Source organism: Xiphias gladius, chromosome 5 (genome assembly GCF_016859285.1).
Source record: "Xiphias gladius isolate SHS-SW01 ecotype Sanya breed wild chromosome 5, ASM1685928v1, whole genome shotgun sequence".
NCBI lineage: Eukaryota > Metazoa > Chordata > Actinopteri > Istiophoriformes > Xiphiidae > Xiphias > Xiphias gladius.
In genome coordinates, this window is record NC_053404.1 from 18743308 (window position 1) to 18768475 (window position 25168).

The window sequence follows — 25168 nt, forward strand, 5'->3', positions numbered from 1 at the left end:
TATCATCCCTCTGCAGAACCCATTTGCTGTTAGGGGGACATTACTGAGAATAACTTTGCGCGCGTAAGGGAGGGGACCAGAAGGACACAGATTTATATTTAGACAACCTGACAGAGACTCGACGTTAACACTGAGACCAGGACCTGGTTGTGTCCTGCAATATAAACACTCCCCCCGTGGGAAACCTCCAACCTACTTAGGCTGAAGGCGAGAGCCAAATTTAAGAGAATCACTTAATTCCTGGATGCCTTTTTTTTGTCCCCCCCCCCCCGCCTACTCTCTCTCTCCTCCCTCTCTCCTTCCTCTCTCTCGGGGATCTAGTCGGATCCAGTCTGGAAGGAAGCGGGCTTCCTGGTGCGAGATAATCGGCAGATGATGTGAGTTAATGAGGCGGGGATGCGGGGGGACAAACTCAGACGCGCTCCTCTCCGGCGACGACAGGTGCGCAACTAGCGAGCGGCGCGGAGGACAGGGCGGAGGAGAAGACAGGATAAAGGAATTAAGCGGGAGGGAGAAGGTGGCAAGTAACCGGAGCAGGAAGGTGAAAAGGCACAAACAGTCCCCGGGGTTCTCGCCATGGAAACGGGGCAGAGCGCGCAGGTCGCCGACATGGGAGGGGAGCACTCGTCCCAGGGGGTGAGCGTGGTGGAGCGGGACCGGGACAGGGACCGGGAGAGGGGCGAGGTGGCCAGCCCGAGTCCGCCGTTCAAGCAGCGCTCCCTGCGGGTCGTGTACGTCCTGAACGACGGGCTGAAGGCGGTGATGGCCAGCAGCCCGGAGTCCGGAGCGCTGCAGTCTCTGCAGAGGGCCTGCGACTCGGAGAGCGCCCTGCTCACCACCGTCACCTTCGGGAGGCTGGACTTTGGGGAAACATCAGTGCTGGACAGTTTCTACGATGCAGGTGTGTGTGTGTGTGTGTATCCGTGTGTGTGCGTACGTGCGCCACCAAACACCAAACCCATGCTGGTCAGATACAAAATCTTATAGTTGTGAAAAGTCTATTATGTCATTACTATCCTGAGGATAACCTTGAACCGTAAACTTAAACAAACTAGAAAACTCTGGGGCACGCACGAGTTTGTACGGGACGCCGCAGGGGCCACAAATCAGACTTACCCTCACGCACGCCATCTTATCTCACACACTACTAGCACGTGCCTCCCCACATGCACGCACAATTCACGGACAACTTACACTCATTAGTGTTGAATTTTTTTTTTTTATCATACTGCCCCATAATATTATCTCGTACTTTTGCTCGTTGCTCATTGTCGCCATCATTTAATGATGACCCTCCGTCTTCTTACGGTCGATGCTCGAGGTTCACCCTTTATAATTAATGATAACTGACGGTGTCCTGCTGTTCATGTGGTTTATTATGCGTGTTTCACCGCTGATTCGCGGATTCACTGGTGACTGCTGTTGCAAAAAAAGGACATTACTTACATTGCTTTACGCTGGCGTCACCACAACTAGTAATGTGACCCCGTACAACCCCAAAGACTCTACTGGCTCAGAATAAATATTCCCTCTGGCTTCATCCGGAGAAGCCGGCCCCCCTTATTTATGGCCCCCGCTCCGATCGGGGGGGGGTGGGGGTGGGCAGTGAAACCAGAGCTCCTCCTCTCCGAAACGTCTTTCAATGCCAGCTACTTGTGTGATGCCGTCCACGCCGCCGCCGAAGACGACACCGACTCGGATGGACGTTTTAGTTTGAGCGAACGCCGTAGGCCGGGCGGCTCTGGCTTGAAGGGAAGAATCGCACTGGTTGGGCTAAACCCAGCCACAAAATCTATAGCCGTCGTCTGCCGGATAGGATATGTTTTGCTTGTTGATAGGTCTGGCACCGAAAGGCACGAATTATATGGAATCTCGGTCCGTTGGTCCACCGCTTGAAATATGTTCCCCACATTTCTACCTCCAGCGCCGCCGTGTGGCTGACAGCTGTGGTTTCGAGAGAAACGTCTCAACAGCTATTGGATGGGGTTGCCGTGAAGTCCTGCGCAGACGTTCACGGTGCCCAGCGGATGAATCCTAATTGCTTTGGTGTCCCCCTGACTTTTCATCCAGTGCCACCCAGCAGGTCAAAGTTTTCCCCTTATCCCCCAAAACGTCACATCAACATCGACTTAATGGAGCGGCAGAACATTTTGTACAGTCATTCACGGTTCCCAGACGACGAATTCTGATAACTTTTTCCCTCTAACGCCACCTTGAGGTTGATGTTTGTGTTTTTATAGAAATTTCGCAACAGCTGCCGGATGGTTTGCTGGGAATGTTGATACAGACGTTCGTGTTCCCTCTAAGTCAACTTTAATAACGTTGGGGATTCCTTCACTTGTCATCGGGTACCCTCGTCAAAGATGATGTGTTACTTTTGTTTGGGGTCCTCAGTGAGCCCTTGCTGTAAAACGTGGTTAAGTACAATGGATTTTTATTTGCTCTGTATCTGTGTTTGAAGTTTTTATGCGGCACTAAGACTAAAAAAAAGTCTATGCGAGGTTCTGTTATTGGAGTTTTATAAGCTTAGAGGTCTAACAGGGAATTTTGGGGTTTCTTTGACCCCAAACACGACCAAGCATCATCGCCCGATGGCATAGTGGTTGGGAAATGCAAGTAAATGGCGAAGTAAAGGCAATTTTCAACAAGAAGCGAGTGTTGGAAAAATACTGAACTTTGCACCGGAGAGAGATTTCCCGTCGGCACTCGAAATGCGACCTCAGAGACCTGTTACTGTTGTTGTCATCATCGTCTTTCTAATCCGCCTCCGTCCAGACATTGCAGTAGTGGATATGAGCGACGTGTTTCGCCAGCCGTCCTTGTTCTACCACCTGGGCGTGAGGGAGAGCTTCGACATGGCCAACAACGTCATCCTGTACCACGACACCGACCCCGACACCGCCCAGTCGCTGAAGGTACGCGCGCACCCACGCACGCACACACACACACACACACACACACACACACACCTCTTTGACTCTCCCGTGGGTCGAGTTCGTGGATGCCATTCCTCCGCGCCTCCCCAGAACAAAGTCATCCGCTACATTATTTACAGACTAGCGTGAGTGTGTGCGTCTTGGCTGTTTCAAGCAGTTATGCGGCCGTGCAACTCAAGACACACGAGAGTACACGCTGTGCTTCTGTTGTCTGAACTCATTCTTACATGCTTTTCGTTTTATCTCCCCACAGGACATGGTGGTGCAGAAAAACACAGTAAGTTTCTGTGTGTGTGTGTGTGTGTGTGTGTGTGTGTGTTCATGTGTGTCTGTTTGTGTGTTTCAGTGTGATTTATGTGCACACACTGTCTGGTGCTATTTGTGGAATACTACTCGTGACAAGTGCTACTGGTCCCCTCACACACAAAAGCACGCAGGAATAAATATATACATGATTAAGCTGACTCTCTCTCTCTCTCTTTCTCATACACACACACACACACACACACACACACACACACAGGGACAAGTGCTAAAACGTGTGGCAGGCTCCTGAAATATACTTCTGCATTATTAGTGGCTATTCTGATTTTTAATGTACGTGTGTTGTGTTCATGTGTGTTTATGTGTGTGTGTGTGTGTGTGTGTGTGTGTGTGTGTGTGTGTGTGTGTGTGTGTGCGCGCGCATGTGTCTGTGTATGTGGAGTAGGCCACTCGTCCTCCGGCAGTAGGTTTTCCGTGGGTTCAGTTGCCTCCAGAGTACAGAGGCTCTGGATTGCGCAATAAAGTAGGTACCACGCGGCACCAAAGCATGCTGGGAGATTCTGTCGAAGACTAATAATAGTAACAAACACGGGGGAGGGGCTTAATACACTGACTACCCCATGGGATATTGTGTGAATAACAAATTAAATCCCCTAACAATGCGCAACTCACAAAGCCTAAGAGGGATAAAATGGGTTTGGGACATGGCGGACACTCTGCATCAAAACATAATTTTGATAGTGATGGGATCTTAATTTTATAAGAATAATAAATCAGGGTGAAAATAGAACATAAAACAGGCTCTGCCCCCCCCCCCCCCTCCCTTTTATGAACTAATAAAACTAATGGAGCTCATAATTTGTGATGAATGGGGAAACGTGCCTAAAGTCTTCACCAAAGTTCTGTACAAAGTTGTAGTATTTGGAGCAACTGTGGAGCCAACAAGGATTTTTTTTTTACCTTCGCCAAGGAGGCTGTTTTCAACCGTGTCTGTTTATTGGTTATTATGTTCGTTGGTTTAATAACTTAGATTTCCCTAAACGGCCCTGCACCCCCCTGGTTGAACGCGCATGGACGTATAGAGACTTACGGTTGCCTGACATCTCCCTCGCTTGCCTCTCAGTTTTCGTTCGCCCGTTATATAGGACGGGACACCTCACAAAAAATGTACCATTCTTATAACCAAATATAACGACGAAAGCGGGTTTGTGACAGTATAGAATACACATCCACAGACTGACTCAAAACGCTTTCAACCAGCCAATCTAAAAAAAAACAGAAGTGGAAGAAGAATTGTGTTGTCCTGCCGAGAAAGGCAAATCCACAACGGGGGACTGTCAGCGGACAGAAAGGAAAAGGAAGGAAAAAGAAATAAAAGAGATCGTACAAGCAGGAGGAACAATAACATAGAGTTGCAGAGTGTATTTGTCGTGCACTACTTTGTGCTGCAGTGGGTATTTAACAGCCTAGTGAACCTTATTACTTGTGTTGGTCTCGGCGGTGTACTGATCCTCCTCATTAAGCCCTCTCTAATCCCCACTCCCTCCATCACACCAACCTCCTCCTGCCTGGACTCCGTTTACAACCCGGCATCAATATCCCGCATGTGTGTTTATCCAATATATCGCCGTAATATACTGTATTTACACTATGAGGGATCTGAGTCCTCTTTTTTTCCTCGGCTTTGTTAAACTAAACATCCTCCTCCCTTTTCTCCTTCCAGGCATCCAGTGGAAACTACTATTTCATCCCCTACATAGTGACTCCTAACCACGAGTATATGTGCTGTGAGAGTGACGCCCAGCGCAGGGCCAGTGAGTACATGCAGCCCAGCTGGGACAACCTGCTGGGGCCGCTCTGTGTTCCCCTGACCGACCGCTTCACCAGCCTGCTGAAGGACATCCACGTCACATCCTGGTGAGCGTCATGCACGAGTGGACGCGGAACTTTTTTTTCGCCACCACCAGAGTTGAACTAAAATCAGATTCACGAGGGTAGCTTGCCCCGACATGCATCTTTAGCCTGCGTGTTGAACCGCCCTGTATACTGTAAATACAAATGGTTCCATAAAAACAAATACAAAGTGCTCATATTGTGTTTTTTTTTAACTGTTTTTAGAACATTTAAAACATTTATAATAGAAAAAATCCCAGGTTAAAACTGTTGAAAAAAGTAATGTGCTATGGAAAGGTTGTAGTTTAGCCAATGTTTTGGTTTTACTTACCGTACGTAACCCTGACACAAATCAGCCGTCATTTGTGTCTTCTCTTAACTTTGTATTAAACATTTTCTGAGCTGACCTGTTCCAAAAGGACACCGTTGTACAGTCCATTGGGTGCCTTTGCAGCAGAAAACACAAAACCTTTTGGATGGACCTGGGGACATAGTATAAAAAATCTGGTTAAAAATGAGTCGAAACGAATCCGCTTCTTTTGGAAAATGTGGGTATTTTGGGGTGAAGATCTGTAACATCAATGAGCCTTATTACCCGCTAATTCTTTTGCAGCAGTGCTTAAGAGTTGCGAGTGTCAAAAATACAATACTCAATATAGGATACCAGTAAATTTTAATCCTTTGGATTGAATCAGTTTCCATCATTATCATCAGGATTCTCCATCAGGATCTCCCCTCCTCTTGCATTGTCTCATTCTTCTTCACAAGTGTGTTCGCATTTCAGTGTCTCTCTCCACATCTGTCTCTCCTACCGAAACCTACAGAGTTTTCTTTCCTCCTCTCTCACCCGGTTGTCTCGCCTCTCGCCGCCTGTCTTCCGCAGCGCCTCCTTCAAGGACACCCTGCTGAACGACATCAGAAAGGCCAGGGAGAAATATCAGGGAGAGGAGCTGGCCAAGGAGCTCTCCCGCATCAAACTCCGAATCGACAACACGGAGGTCCTCACGCAGGACATTGTCATGAACCTGCTGTTTTCCTACAGAGACATACAGGTACAAGCACAACACGGTGTGCATTTCCAGAAACTCCAGCATGAACACCATCAACGAGACACGTACAAGTACAAACTTATCGTTTTTTTTTTTTTTGTTGTTTTTTTTTACAGTAACAGTAATGATAAGCATGACAGAATTTGTCCCTATCTGACCACCAGGACTATGATGCTATGGTGAAGCTGGTGCAAACCCTGGAGATGCTGCCGACTTGTGATCTGGCGACCCAGCCTATGATTCAGTTCCACTACGCCTTCGCTCTCAACAGGTACGCAGCACCTGGATTCCAACTCAGGTGTGGAGGTGAACCCATACGTAGAAAAGGGACCTTTAACTGCCAAATGTTTAAGCCCTTAGTCTAGAGCCAATTATCTTCCTTTATGAGCAAGAAAGGTAGATAGTACCTGTTCTTTTTAGGCCCTCTTGACTTTCTTTTTCCTGTTTTCTTCTGATGGAAAAGTCCTGACTACTTTTTTCATTTCATATTTCATTGCTGACATTCAGGCTTTCGTTCCCCTTCCACGAAAATTTATTTTCGGAGTCAGCAGCTTTACTTTGAGCACAGTCTCTGCAGTGCTTTGGACAGGTGCAGAACTTTTAAAAAGCCTTTTAAGATGGGTTTTGTATGAACTTGAACTGACCCAGTAAGGAGGATGTAAAGTTTATTTACACTTACTTTTAAGTTTGCCTTTAAATTTAAGACATGAGACGAGGACTCACAAAGCCAAAATGCCATAACCCTTTGGCCGAAATTTACCATAATCTAACTTTGTGGCATCTGTTATACGATAAGAATATATAAGGTCAAACAAATCTTTAATTTCTGTGAAAACTGCATGTAAAATTGTCCCAAAGACAGACGACTAGACAGTTAACTATAGAAGGAGAGAATTAAATCCCTTGTAAGCTAATTGGGGAGATAACCACAGCAAACCCTTAGCAAAAGCTAAAACTACATTTACATTTACTTATTTTTCCCTTCTCTAATCAAAAAATTATCCAATTAATGAAGACACATCTTTGTACTTCAGATTATTACTTCACATAACTAAATGAGGCAGTAGTTAAATCGAGCCATGGCGGAGAAAAATAACTAAACTAAACTAGCCAACGTTAAACTCTTGCTAATGATAACTAACGTTAGCTAGCAGAGTAGCGGTAACTATTACCTCAGGTTTTGACTTTAGAGGAATTTATTAAGCTAACATTAAATAATTAAATGTCTTTAACTGTGGATATTATTAATGATTTATCTATTTTATCATTATTTTTTTAGATTCATAATATGCCTGAAATATTAACAGGAGCTATACAGGCAGTCGCTAGCAAAACAGAGATACATTCAATCAGCGTGGACTGTAACTGTTACTCAGTTTCCTGGCACATTTGAAAATTTAAAACTGATTTTCTCAACCTTGTGGCCTTTGCAGAGCAGTATGTGACTCTGTAAGTACAATTAGAGCTTCAAGACTAAGTGCACGATGTCTCCAGAGAGTAATTCACCATCTGGATCTATATGTGTGCAGGAGAAACAGTCCTGGTGACAGGGAGCAGGCTCTGAGAGTGATGCTACAGGTGTTACAGTCGTGTGAACATCCGGCACCCGACATGTTCTGCCTCTGTGGACGGATATACAAGGACATCTTTCTGGACTCAGACTGCAAAGACACTAAAAACAGAGACAACGCTATACAGTGGTGAGATCACAGAAAATTAATGCTTCTTTGCTCTGGTCTACATCTAATTATTTCCCCCTGTGTATTAATTTATATGTCGCCCTCCACCTTCAGGTACAGGAAGGGTTTTGAGCTGCAGCCTACTCTATACTCTGGCATCAATCTGGCCGTCCTACTCATAGTTGCTGGCCAACAGTTTGAGAGCTCAATTGAACTCAGGAAAATAGGTGAGAGGATCCCGAACTTGACACTCCTTTGACTTTTGATCAAAGCACACGCAAGCCAGAGTCCAGCTGGAAACCATCAGAGTTATGCATTTTCAGACATGTTGGTTACTTTCAAAGGCCCGTTGGTTTACTCCATCAGCTTCATTTGCCCCTGCCATCTTCGGTTTTATTTTCAGGGTAACAACACGTGCTGAAACGGCGCTGAATAGTTCGCAAAACCAATGCAGTAACCTCAAACTAGGCAGCTATTGGCATCCAAACTACCAAAAGTACTGTTAAATATTTAAACAAAACAGAACCAAACTAGGCAAATGTATTTTTCCCCACTATCTCCCTACTGATAATTTTATGTCCTAGGGGTGAGGTTGAACAGTCTGCTGGGGCGCAAAGGTTCCCTGGAAAAAATGAATAACTACTGGGACGTGGGCCAGTTCTTCACCGTTAGCATGCTAGCTAACGACATCCCCAAAGCTACTCAGGCTGCCGAGAAGCTCTTCAAACTCAAGCCACCTCTCTGGTAAAGACATTCACTTCGAACAAACATGTTTCTTTAGGCTGGTACAACTCTGCTATCAGGACTATTTGAAGTATTCCAACCAGAACTTTTCAAGGCCTGAAAAAAGGTACTTTTGTCTTTTTAATCTACTGTATTTCAACAGAATAATGACTTTCGAGAAAAGACACAGTTATGCAATGACATACATGTTATTATTCAAAATAACTTTTTTGCATTTTCAAATACCAATGACCAGTTGATGACAAAATGACTAAAAGGAAGCTTTGATGATGACTGGCTGATCAAACCCGGTTCGAAAAATCCATAATTTTTGACTCCTATTTGTGTGATGTGTTACCACCACTCTTTTTGGTTGCATATTGTGTTTTGCCACCTTCTTATAATGGGTTTAAAAGCTGTGACTAATGGCTCAATTCTTATTTAATAAAGTATATGCCAATGCCTTATAGATCAGTCAGAAGCCAATAATAAAAACTAATTTTGGATTGTGTGGTTGTTTAAAAAAAAATGTATCCATTCTATTTGGTCATAATACAGTTAAAATGGTAATTAATTAATTGACGATCATGGGTTTCTTGCCATCTATAAAGTGATCAAGTCTGCAGTTTTAAGTGTTATTAAGTTAATAGAAGGATTTTGGAACTAGCTCATCTGCAGCCATTTTCTACAAAGAAGTGGTCAAATGATTTAACTAGTCAGAAAGATTTTTCAGAACGTAACATTTCTATGAAGGGTTTCTTATTAGAAAATGGTACCTTGTGTTTAAAGTTTCCATTGGACAGTTCTTATTTCCTTTCAAATCTAGATAATTATATCAGTGATTTGGGATTGTGGGTTAAATCTGCAGGTCCATTTGTGATCGAGGTCCATACAGCAGTTGTATTACTTTCCTGATCTTTTTTCGTTTCCCTTTCTCAGTCCTCTCCCTCTGTGTGCTTTTTCCTTCCAGGTATTTGCGGTCGGTGGTGCAGAACCTGCAGCTGATCCAGAGGTTTAAGAAGCAGACGGTGGAGCATTCCCCTCAGCGGGAGAGACTCAACTTCTGGATGGACATCATTGTGGAGGCCACGCAGCGCACCACCAATCGTCTGCGGTTTCCAGTACAAACACACATAGATACTAAATGACACACGCACCATTAGATACAGTATTCAGAGACACGTGCTAACATGCTAACGTGTCTTTTCACCTTTCCGTTTGTCTTTCCTTTACAGGTGTTGATCCTGGAGCCGACAAAGGTTTACCAGCCCTCCTATGTGTCCATTAACAACGAGGCAGAAGAGAAGAACGTCTCTATTTGGCATGTTTCTCCTGTCGAAACGGTAAAAAACATTACCTTCTTGTCCACTTAACGCTCTCCATCTTTTACCACAGCATTTCATTGCATTGCACCGCTGACAATTTCCATCCACCTGTTTTTATGCACATTTTCAATTTCTGCATAAAAACGCAGAAAATTTTGTATAAAACTTGAAGCATTGAAAAAATAAAAATGCTAGAGAGTGCAATGGAAACAGATTTAGCAAATGAATGAGGCATGAAGCATGTTACTTAACCATCACTCAAGCTTCCACTGAAGGGACGAAAAATAGTGGCAGATGCAACTCAAATTATTACATAAAACAACAAATAAATGCTACATTTCCATCACTTTTCTCCATGGTTTTCCAATGTTTAAGGTTTGACCGCTCCTGTTTGGGGAATTAGCATCATCAGCTGTTTATCTGAATATTAGGATGCATCAACATCCTAATATTCGCATGACAGCAGTGGATGGAAACGCTCATTAATTAGCATTTTCTTTTAAAAATTAGACTTTGAGTGGGTCCTCGGGCTTTGATCCCGGTTGAGTACGTGACCATTCTGAGGAACATTGTGAGAATTAAAAACCTTCACTTTCATTACAGAAAGGGATCCACGAGTGGAACTTCACTGCAATGTCCATAAAAGGCATTAGGTATGGAGATTACATTATACATAATATAAATATATATTATAACACCGAAGAGGACATAGTTACGTTTTTAAATTGCGACAAGAGATGTGATAAAAACACAGAAAGAATAGAACAAGTTATAGCTAAATTAAAGTTAGTCAAAGCTTTGGTCTACTCTACCCATCCTGTCTGCAGTATCAGTAAGTTTGATGAGCGTTGCTGCTTCCTCTACGTCCACGATAACTCCGACGACTTCCAGATCTACTTCTCCACTGAGGAGCAGTGCGGTCGGTGAGGACACACACCTCTAGATGTGTCTGTGTAGGTGTGTGTGTTTGTCTGCGTTGGTGTTCGTACAGTACGTATGCGTGTTTGTATCACGATGTGACCCGATGGCCACGGACTGGAGGTAATTATAGTGCCTGTGTCTGGGTCATGTGTATTTACGTGCTTCAGGTTCTGTTCGATGGTGAAAGAGATGATATCAGACGGCACGGGAAATGCTGTGGAGCTGGAAGGGGAGGGAGATGGAGATACACTGGAGGTCAGGGGGTGTCTGTGCGCTTGTGTGTGTTGGCGTAAATATGGCCAAAACATTATTTTACAGTAAACGTCTATGTTTACAACTCCAGTCGACAATTACGGATTAAGAATATGTGCATGTGTCGGTCTATGTGTGCCATAGTATGAGTACGACACCAATGAGACAGGGGACAGGGTGGTGTTGGGGCGAGGAACCTATGGAGTGGTGTATGCTGGGAGAGACCTCAGCAACCAGGTCCGCATCGCCATCAAAGAGATCCCCGAGAGAGACAGCAGGTAGGTGTTTTCGGGTGTGTTTTCTTGTTTTTCTGGTCACAAAGTTCAGTCTGTGCCGGATAAACCTGGTTAAAAGAATGTTTTTTCGGCAGTAGCTTAGAGAGTAACTTAACACCAAATGTTTGAATTATGGGAGAAGGGCTAGATAGTGTTGCACCCTGTGTGTTAATAAATGTCGTCAACGCTGGGTTGTTCGTACTAGAAAGTTTTGTATTAATACAAGAATGTGAAGCAGGTTGATGCTGGGACTGAATACGCGTGTTTAGCGAACTCTATTTGAATAAAATGAAAAGGGGGAAAAAAATCTTTCTCTGTCTCTCCCTCTTTCTGTGAATCAGGTACTCGCAGCCCCTTCACGAAGAGATCGCCCTTCACAAGTACCTAAAGCACAGGAACATTGTTCAGTACTTGGGCTCTGTTTCTGAGAACGGGTACATCAAGATCTTCATGGAACAAGTGCCCGGAGGTGTGTTTGTACAAGACAGAAAGAGGTGGTGGATACTTTGTCGTACAGTTATGGCGTGTGGTAGGGGAGACAGGAGTATGGATGTTTTGTTTTTAATACTTGGAAATCCATATAAAACAAAAGACTGTTCACTCATTATCCTACATTATATACAGCATATTACACTATACGGCCTGTTGAATAAAGAGATCACTGTATGTTGTAACTTTAAGATTTCCCTTAAAGGTGACCTGGAGAGTTTCTTGTAAACAAGGTTTTTTTTTTAACATTAAGTGTTACTCACCAAAATTCTCTGCGTATAAATGTAGTGTCTCTCCCCGCTCTTAAATCATTTCCAAAACCCTTTAAAAAAAAAAATAAAAGGTTATTCTAACCTGCCTTTACTACTTTGGAGGTTCGAGTTTTTTCCCTCGGTATAAACCTCCAAATGTATTCCCGAGTACTGAGCGTTGCACACCTTTCAGTGCAGGGCACACTAACATGATATGGAAATAAAACAATATGCTTCATTATCCCCCATAAATATTAAGCTGATAAATTATGAAATCAAGAGGTTCTTTTACTTAACTTACTGGGATAATTGTGTTGGCGCTATGTGTGTATTTTTGCAGTAAATAAGCAAAACTCTAACAGCCTGTATGTATGTTGTATCATGTAGCAGAAATAAAAAACAAAACAAAAGAAACCTGGAGACAATAGAAGTATTTAAATCAAAATGCAAAACTATTATTAACACCAACAGGCATTACAAGTTGTGAAACTTAACCAAACTGCAGCAGCGAGTCTCTCCAAAGACCACAAGCAGCAGGAATCACGAGTAGTATCCACAGGCTAAAAGGTTAACAAGCACTGAGTCTACTGTCTGACTGCGGTACATGAAGAAATCTGGTGAACCCTGAAGATCCCGATTAGTGTCGGTGTACAGGCCACAGCTCAGCATGTACGGTAAGTGTCGAGGGCAGCGAGTATGTACGAGAGCTGGTATCGGGCAGGCGCGTAGCACCCAAGGGTCTCGGAAGCGAGCGCCTACTGTTACCGTAAGCCTCGAGGGGGAAAGCTTGTATCAGTCGGTCACTACCTGCATGGATTAAGTGCCACCTGTAATAGATAACTGGAGTAACGTGAAACCGTTGGCGGGAATGTGTACCGCGTCACTTGTGTGCTTGCGCACATGCATACGTGTCCCCTTCGGTGTGCACATCAAGAAAACAAAATGGGGATCCACTCCCAAAAACATTTCTCTGACCGCGCCGACAAAGGTCAAAAAACTCCATAGGGACCCTTTAATTGGAACTAAGGGGGCTCAGCTCAACCCGTTAAAAAAATAAATTCCAGACAAGTACACAAAAGCATGTGTCCGCATGCTGTTGGAAATACAGTGAATAAATGCAGTATAAGGCATTTATGTGAGCTTCAATAGAGGGACATAAAAATGTCCCCAACAAGCACCAGAACAACTCAATAATTCTCCCTCTATTTTATGTATTTGCTGATATTTTTTTCTCTGGTGCGTCACAAAATACCCGAACAGGTAGGCAGATATTCTTTTTCAAGAAAATAATTGCGAACTAACTAAAATCACAATTCAGGGCTGAAATTGGACAAACCGTCTATTTCAGCAGTCGATGCTTGTGACCTCTCGGCGGTCTCTCTAACTGCTTGGTCGTCTTCCCATTTCATGAAAGGTTTTGGACGCTGCTTCTGTCCTCTCTCCAGGAAGCCTGTCTGCGTTGCTGCGGTCTAAATGGGGTCCACTGAAAGAGGCGACTATAATCTTCTACACCAGACAGATCCTGGAGGGACTCCGATACCTGCACGAGAACCAGATCGTCCACCGAGATATCAAGGTACAAGGGAGGGCTCTCTCATTTTTGATCATAATAAGGTATCACAGCCTCCGAATCCTTCATTTCTTTTCCCTAAAGCTTCTAACAAAATCTCTAAAAACATACACATGGCTTGTTTCTGGTCTTATCTTTTTAATACAAACTATAGTACTTCCGAAAGCCATTTTAAAAGGAGTCTTATCTTTTTAATTTCCTGTTTATTTACTTTTCTCCTTTCCTGACTTATTTAAACATATGCTACTACATTTTTTTCCCCTGTATATACATATATGCTAAAAAAAAAAACCCTGTAGATTTACCCAGTTTAAATCCTAGCAGGAAATCTTCTGCTCGCAAAGACGAGCACAAAATAAAACTTCACAGCAAGGTCCAAAACTTTGTTCTGAAGGGCAACAAGCAAAACCACTTAATAACAACACAAACACCATTAATGCTATTGATAACGCCTGTGCTTTACCCGCTGTTGCCAGTTACGAAATGTCAAAATGTCTGCTGTGAAAAAAAAAAAAAGGTCAGTTAGGCCCCATGACTCTCGTGGATGATCACTGGAATAGAAACACCATTAACGTAGTTACACCTTTGTTTTTCCTGCCCTACGCTTGAAACCACATACGTGTGAGGCTCCTGTAAAGGTGCAGCATTCAAAAACCATTGCATATGTATCAACATCATTTATTATTGCAGATATTGCATGTAAAGTTTCTTCAAGGCTAAAAATGAAGATGAACAGTTTTAGATGTTAACTTCATGTGAATTAATCTTGCCCACAGTACTGTGTATAAATCCTCTTTTTCTCTTTCTGTCTGGTTTCTCCATCAGGGTGATAATGTCTTGGTGAACACGTACAGTGGCGTCCTGAAGATCTCAGACTTTGGTACCTCCAAGCGTTTGGCAGGAGTCAACCCCTGTACGGAAACATTCACCGGTAACTTAATCCCGCTAATTCCTCCTGCAATAAGTTCCACTGTTGTCCACCTTGTACACAAAAAACACACGTGCATTTTATTTGTACCTGACATGTCGCAGAATCACCGGATCACAGATTTAAATAAAAATGGACTCCAACATCTTCTTTGAATCAGTTGTAAGGGTTTCATGAACTTGTCTTTGTAAGAATTTCGTGAATGATGGTACAACCATGGAGCGCCAACGTATTAGCAACATAATAACAGCTAGGTTTCCAGCCAAATGTAGCACAAATTTTAACTACGGTTAGGCAAATATTATAAACTGCTCCGTTGAGATAAACAGCTGGTGGTGCTAATTTTCCAGTCGGGTACCATTAAACCATTGCCGAAGAAGAGGGGTCGACAAGATGCCGTAATTTAAAAAAAAAAAAAGCAACCTCAAGCAAACTGGTGGACAACAATGTAGAAAACGTGATGGAAATGTGGCGTCGGTGCTTGTTTCATGTATTTCTCTGAGGAACTTTGCATTTCGTTCATCGCTCCACACAGATCTGTTCCCGTCTGCCAGTATTTTAAGTCAAATGCTTCAGGTGCCTCGTGATTTATGCGCCAAGTCTGTTTCCGTCGCACTAATTTTTGCTTCTGTCAATACGCCAGGCTTTCCACCTCAGCCAAGCATAAAAACTTTTCTGCGATTTTTGAGATGTAGTAGAATTTTCAGCGTTTCCACTCAGGTTTGTTTTTTTTTATGTGCAAATTAAAAATACGCATAAAAACCGGTGGATGGAAACACACTGGATTTTTCATTCTACTGGGGAACTTTAAGGCGTGAACCCCTGAAGAAAATCTGTGGTTTTAAGACAAAATGATTAAGATCAAAATTATAACATTTTTACTCTTTTTTTTAACATAAAAACTAAATTATCGCAAAAAATAACACTGTATACCACCACATGAAGCTTCACTAAACAACTTGTCTAAAACAAAGTGGATGAACTGCTTCTGTAATGACTCACTAGGACTGCACAGACAAGTCCCAGCTTAACAAAGTGCTGTCGTACATAAACAGTCTGTAATTCGGTCTGGGCCGCATAAATGGAGTCATAGACACGCCGCAGTCTCAAGCTATGAGTGTAAATATCAAATGACCCTCAAAATGTCAAGAGCCTCTATCAGCCTCTATGGAAACACTCAGACACACGGGCGCGCGCGAAAGTGTGTGCGCACACTCACGGACGTGCACATTCATTGGCCATCTGGACTTCTCCAGCAGCCAGCGAGATGTGTAATTAGATTAGCTAATCAAGCGGAGGCAGAAGGGTGTTTACCTTTCATTAGCAGGTGTGTGTACGTGAGTGTGTGTGTGTGTGTGTGTGTGTGTGTGTGTGTGTGTGTGTGTGTGTGTGTGTCTTTATCTGTTTCTCCTCTGCTGCTTCCCTTTCTCTCCTCTGACTCTCTTTTTATAGCTCTCTCTCCGTCTCTCTCTCTCTGTTCAACATCAGCATTTAGAGCAGAGCACAAATGACAAATCTGCTCAGAATTGACGGCTGCAGACAAAATACTTAAAGGTAAAATAAAACATAATAAGCAGGTTCTTCTTAACTCACCTGTCAGGACTAAACTAACTCTAATCTCATGTCTTCCGTCTTTTTCAAAATGAGCTATGATGTTGAATTTTTGTAGCAGAAATTCGATTTTTTTGTACAGAGCAGTTTTACCCAGATGTGATCTGGATTTCAAATGCAAACTGTAAGGTCAGGGTCTATGTTTAAAAGTAGACCAGGTATACCTCAGTTTCAGTTCCTGTCTTTTTGGAATAAGGCCTCCGGTGAGGTCAAACCCGGGTTTCTAATCAGCCTTTTAGATAACACAGGCCAACTTTTACTACCTGTCCAGAAAAGGCACATTTTCGAATCTTGGTTCCGGTCCAACAAAGATTTGTTGACACCGACTGTGAATGAGTCAAATGCCCCTCTTTATCCGGTAGGAACAGTTGTCCCAGGTTAGTATGTAGCGCTCTCTCTCTCTCTCTCTCTCTGCAGGTACTCTGCAGTACATGGCGCCGGAAATCATCGATAAGGGCCCTCGAGGGTACGGGGCCCCGGCGGACATCTGGTCCCTGGGGTGTACCATCATAGAGATGGCCACCGGGAAACCTCCCTTTCACGAGCTGGGGGAGCCACAGGCAGCCATGTTTAAGGTTGGCACTGACTCTGTTTGCATGTATTTGCGTTTGCATGAGAGATGTTGTTTGTTGAATAAAGAATAAATGGTAAGGGTGAAGCAGTGAAGCAACCGTCCCATCTGAAGTCTGTTACGCATATGTTCGAATAAATATTCACTATTTGAAGCCTTAAATCTTTTGTTAAAAACACAGAAGGGAAGGGGACCGTGGTTTTGATGAGTTTGAGTATTTTGTGTGTCCCTGTTCAGTCTCGTGTGGCTCTGTTGGCTGTGCGTTACAGGTGGGTATGTTCAAGATCCACCCAGAGATCCCCGAGTCCTTGTCCCTGGAGGCCAAGTCGTTCATCCTGCGCTGCTTCGAGCCCGACCCTCACAAGAGAGCCATCGCCTCAGACCTGCTCAGGGACACGTTTGTCCGGCACAACACCAAGGGCAAGAAGAGCAAGATCGCCTTCAAGCCATCAGGTTCACAGGCGTGCTTTACAATGCATGCACAATATGAAACCTACTGTTTTTAAAAATCTTTTGGGTACAGGTGCTCAGTGTTCAGGCTACAGGCACGATTTTGTAACCCGATATGAGAAGTATGATTAAAGGTTGAACAAAAATGCGTGGGTTGTGGTATGGCATTTTTTTCCTCAGGGAGCTTTCCTGTGAAACTCGAGTCTTCGGCCGCTCACGGTTGTTTTCCACACGTGTCTGTTGTTTGCAGACTACATCCACAACGTTTCCCTGCCGGTGCAGATGCAGTGCGAGGCCACCGGCAGCAGCAGCAGCGAACACGGCTCCGTGAGCCCAGACTGCGACTCCAAGCACGACGTTTTCTTCCAGAAAAAGAAAAGCTCCGGCTCCGAGAATCTGCTCAAACCCCCCAATTCCAACTACCTCAGGTGTGTATGTGTGTTAACGGGCAGTCAGCGAGTCAAGTTTATAGATTTTACAGGACTTTGTGATCCAAACTTCAGAGGTGGGGCTCTGAATTCATACATACCTCAGATCTTATTTGTCTCACCTGCTACCGCTTTGCTTAAATGGCACGAAAAAAGGATCTTTACTGACTCTAACACTGGTGTTAACCGAGCAGAATCTATTTGGATGACATTAGAATATCCCTCTTGTAAAAGAAAGGCTTATTCTGAATGCAAAAACACCGGATCACTCTTACTCTTACAATATTAAAACGATGTGTTACTGCAGACAAAAATCCTGCTGCCACGGTACAGATCCTGTGAAAAGATGTGAATGAATGTGCACGCGTCTGCACTCGCGTGTGTGTGTGTGCGTGCCCGGCTGGCAGGTGGCCTCGTTGTGCTCACGGCGTGCTCCGCTGCCTTTTACAACACTGATATAATGAGGTCTGATCACTTTATGGGCTTCGGCTGGCGGCCGAGCACGCACGCGACCGCCGCGCGCGCCTCTGCACGTGCACGGACAACCCCCCGCGTGTGTACGCACGTGCGCGCCCTGCGGCGCTGACTCATGCTGCCTCTGCACTTTCCTGGGCACACAAAGTAGCCAGGAGAGGCTTGTATCTGTAAATAAACCGGACGGCATGTCACGCCGTCGTAAATCATGTGTGCACCCGTCGCCTGGCCTTTATATTGCCGTGAGATCACTCTGTGCGCGCATGTGTGCGCGCGTGTGCTGCAGCGTGCCAGACGAGGGTTCGGTGTCGGAGGACCGCAGCGCCCCCCCCTCCCCCGAGGACAGGGACGGCGGCCTGTTCCTGCTGAAGAAGGACAGCGAGAGACGGGCCATTCTGTACAAGGTCCTCAACGACGACCAGGAAAAGGTCATCTCCAACCTCAAGGAGAACCACATCCAGGTGTGTGTGTGTGTGTGTTTGTGTGTCTGGGTCCCTGTGGGTTTGTGAGAGAGGAAGAGGCGCTCGTTTGGTTCCTTAAAATGATATGATGGGTCCTACTCATCCCGAGGGGCCAGATGCATTATAAATAATCAATAACAATAAATTCCTTTGCAATGGTCTGTTTGCTACACGCTGACCAGCTCGACCTGGAGTCTAGTCTGAAAAACCCCGAACAGAAGGTTCAAAATTTAAAGCCCACACAAGCAAATTAGTGAAATGCATAGATGTATTAAAATAACAATCAGGTGACTTGCATGAGGCACAGGTTTGGGACATTTCCACGCCATGTTCCTGTTGGCAGCTTCTGCAAGTTCACATTGGCTTGGGCATCGATTCAGGTGGGGGGGTTTTTAAGTGGTAGTAAAGTCCACTTGTCATGTTCACCGTAAAAAAAAAAAAATCCAATTCCGGGGCCTTCCCGGGTAAGAAAAATGAGCCTGCATTGCTGTCAGCCACAGTGTGTTTTCTGATACCGACACCGGGGGGCGCAAAGGTCCGATGCTTTAAGAGCTTTAACAACACATTTTCAATGCAGAGACTCTAAATCTGTAGTACTACTAGTAGTTGTACCTGAGAGTTTATCTGTATGCCGGATGCGCAGTGTGTTTAAATTTGTAGTTTGCCCTCTGTAATACAGTATCGTGTAACTTTTGAAGTGTGTGTACTTGTGTGCCTGTATGTATAGGGCAGCGAGGAGCTCCAGCTGTCTGTCGATCACATCAAGCAGATCATCTGCATCCTTCGAGACTTCATCCATTCCCCAGAGAGGCGCGTCATGGCGGCCACCATCTCCAAGCTCAAGCTGGACCTGGACTTCGACTCCACCTCCATCAACCAGATCCAGCTGGTGCTCTTCGGCTTCCAGGACTCGGTCAGCACGCACACACTCTACACAGTTGGAAAATCGCATACAAGATCAGGCGTTGCAATATATGCAGGCATAAGTACTGTACAAGGGCTCTGGCCTTTATTAATCAATGATGATCAAATTTGTGTTACAAAGTTTTTATTGTTTCTCTTTTATATCAGTTAGAATTCAAAACTGCACCTGGTAGAATGGTTCACGTTCATCCAAAATGAAAATAAATCCCGGGACATATTGACTGTCGACTTTCATTTTTAACGTTAGGACAAAATATTTCAGATTTAACTCCAGCGAATGAATGAATTCCGAACAAAAATGCCAGGAATGACGTATGTTTTCCACCCCAATATGTCTCAAGTCGTGGGTTACATGGGATTACACACAGAGGAGCGGATCTGGACTTATCCAGATGCAGTGTGTCAAATTAACTTTAATGAGTATGTAACGTCAGGTCTGTGTTTAGAGTTCAAAGTCTAAATATCTGCCCTTGTCTGTTCGTGTTGTGGCGTTCTCAGGTGAACAAGGTCCTGAGGAATCATCACATTAAACCCCACTGGATGTTTGCCATGGATAACATCATCCGCCGGGCGGTGCAGGCGGCCATCACCATCCTGATACCAGGTGGGTGCTCGGATCGCCCGGGCCTTTGGCACCATCTGGTGGACACGTGCGACACTTTGGATGTGTCAGTTTACTGTCCTTCCTCTGCAAATTGAAGCTAGACGTTAGGGCCAAATGTTCATATCATGTCACAAGAAATTCCAGCAGTTAGAATTGATTTACACTGATATGCCACGGCCTGTAAACTCTCAAACGACAGAGCTACAGACCCACTTCGGCCCGGCGTCAGAGTGCGAGGGAGCAGAGAAGGAGGACGAGGTGGATGAGGAGGAAGCGGAGTTTGGCCCCGTTTTAGCGCCTCACGCTGACGACGCGGGGACGACGGCCGACCCCAGCCACTCTGCGGTCAGCACGCTAAACTCCGCCCACTCCCAGGACCACCAGCGCCCTCATCATCAGCTGGGAGCACAGCTGGGACGACTCAAACAGGAGACCAACAGGTGCGCAAACACACACATTAAGCACTTTCGGCACCGCTTTTTGTGGCGACAGGTGGTGAAAGGTGGTGAAAGGTGGTGATTTCCATTTTTCTTTTGCTGTGGTTTAACCGAGGTGAGGAAGGGCCATTCAAAGATTTCGACACATCCATTCCCACAGACGCACTCGCCCACACAGAAATATTGCTCCAGGCAGAATCTCACATCGTGTCAATGGAAACAGTGATGAAGAAATTACATTCATATCCATGTCTGGAAGTGGAAAAAATGAAGAGAATGTGCACATACAACACACACACACACACACACCCAAACCTGCAAAGACACATGCATGCAAGCATGTAATGACTGCCACAGCTCCAGGGATGCGTGCGATAGATGGTTGTCTCTGAAACCCGCAGGACGATGGCAGAGCTACCAGAACAGTAGACAGCAAGCGACAAACCCCCACGGTACGACCTTACTGTCGCCATATCTAACCACTAAGATGTTTCTCATCATTAATGATAACATTTAATACCTAAATGTTATCATTATTGATGAGAAACCTGAAATATAGAATGTATTATTACACCTTTTATAAGGTAAAAGTCTCACTGAAGTTAGATTTAGCACGTTGGATATTTATACAGTGCAATACAAAAGCTCATAGAGATTATTCAACATTTAGAAAAGGCAGCGTTAATGGCCTGCACAAGAGAATCTATCCGTCCCTCTGGTTTAAAACTTTGGGAAAATTATTGTTAAGATGTCTCAGCAAAAACGCCGCAACTTACTGAGAACAGAGAACTGGGAAAACCTAGAGCAACATACCTCAAGGTCCATTTCTGCATTTGAGAAGAATATGTGACCAAGTACTGTCACATCAGTGGCGCTTAGGGCTAAGTGGACTAATAGATGTAGATGATTTATTGCAAAACATACCCCAACAACTGGACCTAACATGCAGCAGGTACTCCCTCCATAATCACTTTCAGATTTCAAGACCGCTCGTTGTCTTGCCAACCCAAACATTATGATAACGTGGGAGAATCAAAGGATTCATTGCCAGCGACACCTCTTTAGTTGTTCACTGCCTAGAACGCCCCTGCAGTATTCATGTCGGCGGGACTGAACGGAAAACTAAAAGCGAAGAATGGCTTAACGTACCTATGCTGTAAGAACCGGCGGCGCAGAACACCACCGAGACTACACCCCAAAAGCAGCCGGCACTGAGCTGATCCCTGACTCCGTTAGAGGAGGGAGAGGGACACAAAAATTGCCTCGGCGGGAAGCTGTCGAGAGAGCGCTGCTTTCAAAGCCCCAGAGTGAAAAATGAGGTAAAAACAGAACAGTAGACGCTTTTGTTCAGATTACAGTTTAGAGTTTTACTGACGCGTTGTATTTGAAAGGGGAAGCCTAACAGCGTCGGCAGCGGTTCTGCTGATTTAGACGAAACAATGATGATGTTATAATCGAGTTGGTTTTGAAGAAGCTTTGTGACTTAGAAAAAGACGACCACTAACTTGGAAAGTGTCACTGAATCGGAGGAATTGGGGGGATTGTAGATTGCTGGGGTACGGTATGTATAGTAAAGTGGTTTTTCGTCAGGGTTACGAATGGGTTTTTCACTCTGGCCACATTTAAGTAAATAAACTATTACTCCGAGTGGTTTTCAAATGAGCGACTTTTGTAGGTTTCCTGGAGCGGATTTTAACAGAAGTAGGCCCTGACTCTGTCTGTTCTTTACAGCAACATAATACTGATATTTCTAGATGTTTTAGTCATATTTTTGGATATTTGTATCCCCCTATATTTACCCGCATTTCTTTGCCTTATATTTATCTGCATTATGTACTTTTTTTTACTAAAAACATTAACTTGAAGCTGCAGTTTTTTTCCCCTTCTGAACCATCACCTTCAGCATGAAACCCCGGAAACGTGCTGTATGTCTCTGAGATCTAGTGCTTACTGCAACGGACGTGACTGTTGCTGTGGTGTCCCCTCCCCCCCGTAGGCTCCTGGAGGAGCTGCTGCAGAAGGAGAAGGAGTACCAGCAGGTCCTGAAGGCCACGCTGCAGCAGAGAACGCACGACCTGGAGCTGGTCAGAGTCAGACACAGGCCACCAGGTAGACACACTGATTGGCCAACGGACTGATTAGTCTCGTACGTCCTCTTCTTCTCTAAATCTCAGTTTGTTTGTTTGTTCGTTTTCCTCAGACATGTCGCCGCCCTCCATCTTCCACGTCCCAGCGGACCACGAGCCGGACAAGCAGCTCACTGATTGGCTGAAAGAGCAGGGGGCGGATGCCGACACCGTAGACAAGGTTGAGCGTCTGTGGGCTTTCGAGCATCCGTCCACAGCCTCTTCTTCTGCTTCTGACCACCACCACATGACACGGTGTAAAGTGTGATCGTAAACTAATGGCTTACACTTTCTATACGCTTTCTATCATAGTTTGTGCTGGAGGAATACACACTGACCGACATTCTCAACGACGTTACCAAAGATGACCTCCGCTGTCTACGTCTACGGTATCTACTCTTTCATATCCGTGTATCCCGTCACAAAATGACAGAGAGGAACATCAAATTACGCTACCCTGAGGCTGATGGGGTCAAAGTTATTATTCTTTAAATGATTTTATATGCATAGTACGATATATACAGAATTTAAAGGTTTAAAGTGGCATTGTTGCCTGCTTGACACGGACCTTTTGCGATTGCTTTGAGTTCTCTAAGGTTACGTTAATTATCAAATGGCCATTTTCGGTTCATGCATCTCAAGGCGCAGTCTTCCCAGGTCAACATGGTTTCAGTCTATCCCACCGCAAAATCAGCATGCTCTTAAGGGGTCTGGTGTGTTTTTACCGTGGCACACAGCTCGCAGATTCGTGTTCAAGGGCTTGCAGGGCCGTGAAAGGTCTCAGCAGAAACCGTCCGCAATTCCTAGCCTCCAAGGTGTCCTGGGAAGAAACCCACAAAATGTTTACTCGACAAGGTCAATTGAAAAAAAAAGCATGCCAGATATTGGAAAGCAAAACACTGACGGAAATGTAAATAGTTTTTTTTGTGCTGCTTTGCATTTTGTTGTGCCATCAGGCAGGTATTGCGTTGTCAGTTTTCTCTGCGCTTTCCACATGAGACATCCTTGTGTCATATGCGAAGCGTGATGTCATGAGGAATTTTATCAGTCCTCCCGCCGTCTCATACTCACGTTTGAGGGTCCAGCCTCAGATTCCGATTCACTGATCGATAAAGTCTTTCGAAGAAAAAAAAAAGAATGAAACCAGACTTTGAAAGTAAGACGAAATGAATCAAATCAGCTTCCGAGAGTAGATGAAGTTGTTTTTCTCCAAGTCGAGGCGGCAACAGTTTATTTTATCTTCTACTGCACAAAAATGTTATACCATCCAATATTAAACAGCCAAGATTGACCCGTCTCTCCCCTCAGGGGTGGAGTCCTCTGCCGCATCTGGCGAGCCATCCAGCGGCACCGAGAGCGAGAGAGGCTGACGAGCGACGGGCGCTCGGAAGACGACGCGTGATGAGGCGCATGGACTACAACTCTGGAGGACTCTGTTTTGCAGAAACACGCACATCCACACACTACCAGCCCTGCATGGCCGCCTCTTTCTCCTCTCTTCCTCCGCTGTGCCTTTTCATGTTGTAGCCTCCGCGTCGTACGCACAGGACTGACTGAGTCTCTGCTCATCTGTGCATCTCCCTACAGAGTCAGACTTTACCAGACCAAAGCGCTTCAGTGCAGGCACTACTTTATGTATCTTTATGTGCACTTAAATGTGTATTTGCGCCACAATATGTACTTTTGCTTGAGGATTTTCTAAGAAAAATGCATCTTGATAAACAAGGAATCCCCCATTTCCTTCCTTTTATGTATGAAATGCCAGCTGTGGACTTGAAAGGTGACCGTAAAATGTTTGTGGCTCGTTTCTTCACGGAGAACTCAGGTTTTTACAGTCAAGAAAAAAGTATTTCAAAAACTCCATTAAAAACTTTTCAAAATTGCATCGCTCAGAACTGCTCTAAACTCGCTGATTATGCTGCAGAAGGGATTTGAAAAGGTTCTATAAATGGTTTGATTATTTGATTGGAATTCCATTTGTAATAATTATTCCAAAACTGTGCAAAGGGGGATACACAAGCGAATGCAGGTACTATCTACTGCCCTAGTCTGTGTCAGCTAAAGCCTAGTGCCTTAACTTTTGTAAGATAAAAATAATGTAGCCACACTGAGATGATTTATTGAAACATGCACAGATCATGACCGCCAGCCCATCACTGCCTTTATATTTGTACGCATGTTATTTATTAGTTGTGTAAGATTTCCTTTATATTCTTATTTAAGTAGCTGTTATTTTCTCCTCTGTGTGTACTTGTATTTAAATGTTGTTGTTTTTTTTTTTTTTATTCCGACTATTATATGTACGTATGTGCTTGTCTGTTTCCTGGTTGCTTTACAACTGCAATAAACCCGGAAATAATGGAACTGTTGTCACCTGTCACTGAGCTATTTATGTGGGCTGTGTTTAGTAAGAATAGTAAGAACTGAAGACAAAATTAAATATGACACTTTCACTTTTGTGACGTAAATTTTTCATGTCCCGACATACACCTACCGCATATTTGCGAACACATGCCTAATCATACCG

The 25168-nt window shown here is 44.5% G+C and overlaps 1 protein-coding gene across 2 annotated transcripts; it reads left to right on the forward strand.

The window, feature by feature from the left end:
• The first annotated feature begins 265 nt into the window (after positions 1–265).
• On the forward strand, positions 266–24890 carry map3k15 (mitogen-activated protein kinase kinase kinase 15). Of its 2 annotated transcripts, XM_040127423.1 has the most exons (30): positions 266–901; positions 2776–2915; positions 3190–3213; positions 3646–3723; positions 4924–5117; positions 5977–6145; positions 6307–6413; positions 7672–7842; positions 7936–8048; positions 8406–8565; positions 9515–9665; positions 9780–9887; positions 10473–10522; positions 10697–10792; positions 10958–11045; positions 11187–11320; positions 11659–11786; positions 13503–13633; positions 14453–14558; positions 16584–16741; positions 17007–17190; positions 17438–17615; positions 18376–18550; positions 19278–19463; positions 19973–20078; positions 20278–20518; positions 22512–22624; positions 22716–22822; positions 22954–23030; positions 23950–24890. In XM_040127423.1, exons 1-30 carry the CDS (start codon positions 577–579, stop codon positions 24041–24043), a joined length of 4092 nt encoding a protein of 1363 aa, XP_039983357.1. In that variant the 5' UTR covers positions 266–576; the 3' UTR covers positions 24044–24890. The 2 variants fall into 2 exon arrangements, with proteins under 2 accessions (XP_039983357.1, XP_039983358.1); XM_040127424.1 differs by lacking the exon at positions 3646–3723.
• The last annotated feature ends 278 nt before the right edge of the window (positions 24891–25168 follow it).

Excerpts from the sequence above, each read along its gene's own strand:
- map3k15 (XM_040127423.1), top strand. The coding sequence starts at position 577 with ATGGAAACGGGGCAGAGCGCGCAGGTCGCCGACATGGGAGGGGAGCAC. Across the intron at positions 902-2,775 it reads GGACAGTTTCTACGATGCAG|ACATTGCAGTAGTGGATATG; the intron begins GTGTGTGTGTGT and ends GCCTCCGTCCAG. Across the intron at positions 11,046-11,186 it reads GAGATGGAGATACACTGGAG|TATGAGTACGACACCAATGA; the intron begins GTCAGGGGGTGT and ends TGTGTGCCATAG.